Here is a 7,600-nt window from a genome sequence, read left to right on the forward strand (position 1 = left end):
AAATATGAATTCTATAACAAGTTATTGGGTGGTGTAATATTGCTTGGAGTTACACCAGTTGTAACTTGAACCTAACCCATAATATATATATATATATATATATATATATATATTATATATAAAATTTGTTTTGATTGTAAATGTTTTCTTTATGTTGTTAGATTATAAATAACCATAATATAAATTTTAGGATATTGAATTATCATGATTTCACAACTACACAAATTAATTATAAAGCTTATCTTGATCCATTGCTGAACTTTTCTTAAGATCAAGTCTTAGTATAAAAGGCACTTAATTCTTGTAGGATTGGTTTGTCTCTCTTGACCCTCTTTTCTCTTTTACTATTCAATATATTTGATTGGGTAACTGAATGTCTCTTTTATAGGTAGAGGGAGGACCAAATTCCTTATATCTATAATCTCCACTTGCCCATCAAAGTTGGAGTTACTTTGGAAAGTTATTTCTCCATTAATCAATATTTTAAGGACATGTAACTTCTTATTAAACCCTAACATATATGCAGTTATCAAATGGATACGTTATCAAATGAGACAATTTATTCTTACATTCTCCCACTTGCCCCATATGATAACTTACGTCAAGGCTTAATAAGATTAACTATTAAGTGCACAATGGTACATATCCTCTTACTTTAAATTGGTCATCGTAACACTATAATTAAACAACCCACTAATGGGAGTCATGGCGATTCCATATCAATTATACCACATAGTTCCTTCCATGTATTACAACACCAGCAACCTGTTTAATATAGCCTATCAATGAGAAGTGACTTAAAGGTCCAACAATAATGTCTCTTTTGTTAGAGACTATTCCTGTTATTATTCATTCATCATCATATATGTACGTACATAAAATAAAACAGGAATAATCAAAAACACATTTAATGAGACCTCAAAGTGTCAAAAGCATAATGTAACATTAAAATAACAACCATCATGTTCTACGTTCAAGACCTATTCGATCAACATGTTCCTTAAATGTTTCAGGAGGTAACCCCTTTGTCAATGGATCTGCAATCATAAGCTCTGTGCTTATGTGTTTTATTGACACTTGTTGTTTCTGAACTTCTTCCTTAATTGTGAGGTATTTCAATTCCATGTGTTTTGCACCATTAGAATACTTATCGTTTTTAGAAAAAAAAACACAACTGCAAAATTATCACAATAAATTCTCAGTGGCTTGGAAATAGAGTTAACAATTCCAAGTCTTGAGATAAAATTCCACAACCACAATCCATGAATTGTGGCCTCAAAGCATGCCACAAATTCAGCTTCCATAGTGGATGTAGCAGTGATAGTTTGCTTTGAACTTTTCCATGATATTGCTCCTCCATCTAACATGAACAAATAACCAAAAGTGGACTTTCTACTATCAAAACATCCAGCAAAATCTGAATCTGAGTAACCAATAACCTCAAGATTATCTGATCTTTTGAATGCGAGAATGTAATCCTTTATGCCTTGCAAGTACCTCATCACTTTCTTTTTAGCTTTCCAATGATCCAATCCTGGATTGCTTTGGTATTTTCCTAGCATACCAACTGCAAAGTTGATGTCGGGTCTTGTGCATGTTTGGGCATACATCAAACTTCCTACTACAGAAGCAGAAGGAATTCCTTCCATTTGTTTCCATTCCCATTCATTTTGTGGGCATTGCATAAGGTTGAATTTATCCCCTTTTTGAATTGGGGCAACCACAGCAAAACATTTCTCCATATTGAATCTTTCTAGAATTCTTTCAATATATGCTTTCTAAGATAACCCTAACAGTCCACGTGATCTATCTCGGAATATTTCTATTTCTATCACATAAGTTGCCTCATCCATATCTTTCATTTCAAAGTTCTTAGAGAGAAACTTCTTGGTTTCATACAATAAGCCAAGATCACTATTATCAAGCAAAATATCATCAACATACAAAATTAAAAATATAAACTTACTCCCACTAACCTTCAGATAAATACACCGATCAACAATGTTTTCCTTAAATCCAAAAGATGTAATGGTATCATTAAACTTAAGATACCATTGTCGGGAAGCTTGTTTAAATCCGTATATTGACTTCTTAAGTTTGCAAGCTAAGTGTTCCTTACCCTTAATAGAGAAATCTTCAAGTTGATCCATATAGACATCCTTTTCTAAACTCCCATTCAGGAAAACATTTTTCACATCCATTTGGTGCAACTCTAAATCATAATGAGTTACCAATGTCAAAATGATTTTAAGTGAGTCCTTCTTGGATACAGGGGAAAAGGTCTCTTGGTAATCAATGTCTTCTTTCTGAGTGAAACCTTTGGCCTCAAGTCTAGCTTTAAATCGTTCGATATTGCCCTTAGAGTCACGCTTGGTCTTAAAGACCCACTTACTACCAACTTTCTTGTATCCTTCAGGCAATTCGACGAGATCTCAAACTTTATTTTGGTCCATTGATTTCATTTCATCTTTCATGGCATCCATCCATGTAATAGAATCAACACTTTTTTATGGCTTGTGAAATTGAAACCAGATCCTTACTTGTTCCTATATCAAAATCAGATTCATGTAAATAAACCATATAATCATCAGAAATAACAGACTTTCTTTCTCTTTGAGATCTTCTTAATGCTACTTCTTGTGGTTCTTCTACCACCCGTTCATTGGTGAGCATCTCATTATGAAGTAATGGTTCATTAATTTGTTGTTCAACAATTGTTGGAGCAACAATTTCATTTGAAGTCCTAGGTAGTGGAACGTGTACCCTAACTTCTTGAGCATCCACATTTCATAGATTATCACTCCCACTTATTTCACCATTTTCAATGAATCTGGCATTACAAGTTTCCACAATTCTCGAATTATGGTTAGAATAGTAGAACCTATACCCTTTAGAGTTTTCAAGGTAACCTATAAAGTAACCACTGATTGTTCTTGAATCTAATTTCTTTTCAAGTGGATTATAAATTCTAGCCTCCCTTGGACAACCCCAAACATACAGGTGTCTTAAACTTGGTTTCCTTCTTGTCCTCAGTTCAAAAGGAGTTTTTGGAACTGCCTTACTAGGAACCCGATTTAATAAATACACAGCAGTCTTAAGAGCATACATCCACAATGATAAGGGTAATGTGGAATTACTTAACATGCTCCTAACCATATCCATTAGAGTACGATTGTGTCTTTCAACTACACCATTTTGTTGTGGTGTACCTGGCATAGTGTATTGTGTATAAATGCCATGCTTTTCAAGGAGTTTAGCAAATGGGTCTGGGCATTGCCTTGATTCATCATACTTTCCATAATATTCACCACTCTATCTGATCTAATGATTTTCACTTTTCTTTCTAATTACCTTTCTACATCAATAATGTACACTGCAAGGGCTTCCACTGTTTGAGATTTTTCATGCAATAAATAAATATAAGTGTAATGTGAAAAATCATCTATAAAGGTGATAAAATATTTTTCTTTTACCGAAATATGGGGCATCAAAAGGCCTACAAATGTCTATATGGATAATTTCAAGAACCTCTGTACTTCTTGTGGCACTTTTCTTAGTGTGTTTGGTTTGTTTGCCCTTAATACAATCCACACACACACCGAGATCAGTAAAATCTAGGCTTGGGAGAATCCCATCTTTTACTAGTCTCTCTAACCTTTCTCTGGAAATGTGTCACAGCCTCTTATGCCACAAATTTGAGGAATTTTCATTAATTAGGCCACGTTTAGTACCAATAATATGATGCAAGGTGAGAAGGGTTTCAGTAAATTCATCATGAAGGTTAAATTTGTACAAACCATCAAAAAGAATACCAGAACCAACAAAAGAGGTATTCTTAAATAAAGTAAAACTTTTATTCCCAAATTTCATGAAATATCCATCAAGATCAAGTTTAGGCAAAGAGACTAAATTTCTAGAAAGAGAAGGAACATAAAATTTTTGAAACAAATATATGTGTTTATTGGTATCTAGAAATAAACGATAAGTACCAATGGCTTCAATTGGTGCTTTCGCCCGATTTCCCATCAATACAAAATTCTAATTTGGATTTATGGTTTGAATTGAAAGAAATTCTTGCATCATATTTGAATTATGAGTAGTAGCCCCAGAATCAAGCCACCTAGTATTAGAAGGAACTTCAGTTAGGTTTGATTTGAAACATATAGAAATATAACCCTTAATTACAGATTTACCTTTTCTTTCAAACCATTGCCTAAGTTTTGGGTAATCTTTCTTAAAATGTCCCGACTTTTTACAGAAGTGCCATTTATAATTGTCATTTTCCTTCGTTTGAGGCTGACTGGTTGGATTAGGATCACTTGCTTTGCGTGATCCATGCTTTAAGCCTTTTTTCAGCTTCCTCCATTTTCTTTCAGCTTCCTGATTTATGAGATGAATTGAATGTTGCACAAGTTGTTTGAGTCTTGCCTCTTCTTGATTAAGCATAATGGCCAATTGATTTACATTCCACTTATCTTTCATAGTGTTGTAATTAATTTGAAATGGACCATATTGAGGAGGCAAGGAATTCAATATAAATTGAACGAGAAAAAACTCATCCACATTCATCCCTAAAGTCTTTAATTGAGTAGCCAAATTAGTCATTTCAATGGCATGCTTCTGTATCCCACACTTACCATCAAATTTCATGGTGGTAAGTTCAGCCATTAATGTCCCTGCAAAGGACTTGTCAGCTGTTTTGAAACGGTCTTCTACATTTGAAATGAATTCTTTTGCATTGTCAGTTTTAGGAAGTGTTGTCTTGATATTATTTGCTATGGTCATTCGCATAAACATAATATTTAGTCTATTTGATTTTTCCCATGCTTTGTACAAAGCCTTTTCTTCTGCACTACTTGTATCAATAAGAGCAAACGGTTTCTCAGATCCAAGTGCCATATCAAGATCCAGTACACTGAGGTGAAACTGAACTTGTTCTTTCCAATATGAGAAATTTGTTTCATTCAGCTTGGGAATAGACGAAGCATGTGAATAAAGTGAAACAAGGACTGATACTACAAACAACGTAATAATATATGCTCACTACATTAGTGCTAAGAGTTATTAAGGAAAAATAAACCAAAATAAAACACATATTTAAACAATGATAAATAGTATTACCGTGATCACCTTTGGACTATTCTTATGGTAAACTATTAAACAGTTATGGTGATTCCCTTTCACCTAATAGGACTAATTAATAAAATCTTCATAATTAAGTTGGTCCATTACCTTTGGGTATTTGTTCCAATCTCAACCATGAATATTCATGAACTATCCTATTCCAATTTATTAATTACTTGAAAGTGGTGCACCTTTGGGCCAACCTAATATTCTTGTGATTAAAAAATTGTGATTTGCAAAGTCACTAATTTTTAACACTTGGAAATATGTGTTAAATTTCAATTATTTTGACTTGTTATCTATGCGTCTTTCCGATTCGGCCACTTTGGTGACTACCAATATGTATCAAAATATAAACTCCAAATCAAAATTAATGGCTTTGCATAAACGTTAAATTAATTGGATACATTGCGATACATATATAAATGCTTGTGCTATACATGTTTACATCATAACAAATAAGTCCCTTATTTCATAAAAGACATAAATGAAATACTTTTTTTTTTATGAGACATCAACGAAATACTTGATAGAACAATAAGTTATAGTCTTGATAATATTAGTAGTTTATTACAACATTAAATAAACTAAATTCAGCAATTCAACATTCATTCCATTCAAAAGAGTGAACATAATGTGGAAAAATTAATAAATAACAATAACTGACAATTTCATAGTATAAAAGAGTTTATACCATAACTATTCATGAATGTCAGATGATATTATATTCTCAATTTAAGATTTGAGTTTTTAACATTAAACATTAAAGTTGTTAATCTTTAAATAAACAATTAAATAGACTAAAACCAAATATCGTAGAAATTTGTAATGCCCCAAAGTTATTAGCTAATGGAAAAACAAATTTCATAGTATCCAAACTTGAACCATGATCATATAGAAGACGTTAATTGATTTCACAAATCCAAAAATCACAGTCATGATAATGGAAACTATAATTGTTTATAAATCTTTTAATGGAAAAAACATGATAACTCTAAAACGCATGCTTGATACCACATGTAAATGTTTTCTTTATGTTGTTAGATTATAAAAAACCATAATATAAATTCTAGGATCTTGAATTATCATGATTTCACAACTACACAAATTAATTATAAAGCTTACCTTGATCCATTGCTAAACTTTTCTTAAGATCAAGTCTTAGTATAAAAGGCACTTAATTCTTATAGAATTAGTTTCTCTCTCTTGACCCTTTTTTCTCTTTTACTATTCAATGTATTTGATGAGATAGCTGAATGTCTATTTTATAGGTAGAGAGAGGACCAAATTCCTTATATCTATAACCTCCACTTGCTCATCAAAATTGGAGTTACTTAGGAAACTTACTTCTCCATTAACCAATATTTTAAGGACATGTAACTTCTTATTAAACCATAACATATATGAAGTAATCAAATGGATACTTTATCAAATGGGACAATTTATTCTTACATTGATCCCCTAAAATGAAAATTTGAAAATCTTGATTGTAATTTTTTAAGTCCAATTTAAATAAGCTTGAATATGATTTTCTTAACAATATCTTGGTCTTTTTAAACTACAAAAAAAAAAAAAAAAAAGCCCAACAACCAAAGTATAAATTTGTTGATCTTAATCTTAAACCTCATAAAAAGCTCATGTAGATCTTAACAAATTTGAAATAAATCAATCAAAGAGTAAATAAATAAATAAAACCAATAAGAAAGGAAGACAATTGTAAAACTTCATGTATTTGTGTATAAAATCCTGGAGCCAAGACTAGGTGGGGCCACCGCTCTAGTGGCCAGAGTTGTTGATTCAGCGGATGACAAACACCAATTTTGGTGGTTTGTACTTAAAATTTTTTGTCACAAACATTTTCAAAGTGTTTGGAGTAACAAAATTTTTTAAGTGAATACCACCCATTTTTGTCACTTTTGTAACTCACCTCTAAAAATGTTTTGTGATGGTTTGGGACATGAGATTGAGTTGGAGGTGAAGGTGGGCCTGAAAAGAGAATTGGCCTAGAGCGGAGTGGATATTGAAGATGAAGCTTGTGGGGAAGAAAAGTGAACCAAAATGGATGTGGGCTCTCCCTATCCAACCTCATCAACAGTGGAGGCTGCAAGATAGCCCGACCAATCGCAATGATCATTATAAGTTGGAATTGCTGGGGACTTGGGAACCAATAAGCAGTGGCTGTACTGACTAATATGTTGAGAAGCAAAGGACCCACCGCCTTGTTTCTTATGGAAACAACGCGGAATATAGCATAGATGCATAAATTATGTTTTGATCTTGGCTTTCAATCGATTCTAGCGGTAACTAGTGATGGTCGGAATGGTAGACTTGGTATGTTCTGGAAGGCGGAGTGTAACCTGCACATCTAAAATGTCTCCCACAATCACATTGACGCACATATCTTGCCAACTGACCAACAACCTTGGCGCATAATCGAATTCTATGGCCGACCAGAGGGGCATAAAAAGCATGAATC

The 7,600-nt window shown here is 32.8% G+C and overlaps 1 protein-coding gene across 1 annotated transcript; it reads right to left on the bottom strand.

Moving 5' to 3' along the window:
• Positions 1-960: 960 nt before the first annotated feature.
• LOC142626502 (secreted RxLR effector protein 161-like) lies at positions 961-1,742 on the bottom strand. Its single transcript, XM_075800341.1, has 2 exons — positions 1,258-1,742; positions 961-1,174 (listed from the first exon to the last, which is right to left on the bottom strand). Exons 1-2 carry the CDS (start codon positions 1,740-1,742, stop codon positions 961-963), a joined length of 699 nt encoding a protein of 232 aa, XP_075656456.1.
• Positions 1,743-7,600: the final 5,858 nt, after the last annotated feature.

This window comes from Castanea sativa, chromosome 1 (assembly GCF_040712315.1).
Source record: "Castanea sativa cultivar Marrone di Chiusa Pesio chromosome 1, ASM4071231v1".
NCBI classification, from domain to species: domain Eukaryota; kingdom Viridiplantae; phylum Streptophyta; class Magnoliopsida; order Fagales; family Fagaceae; genus Castanea; species Castanea sativa.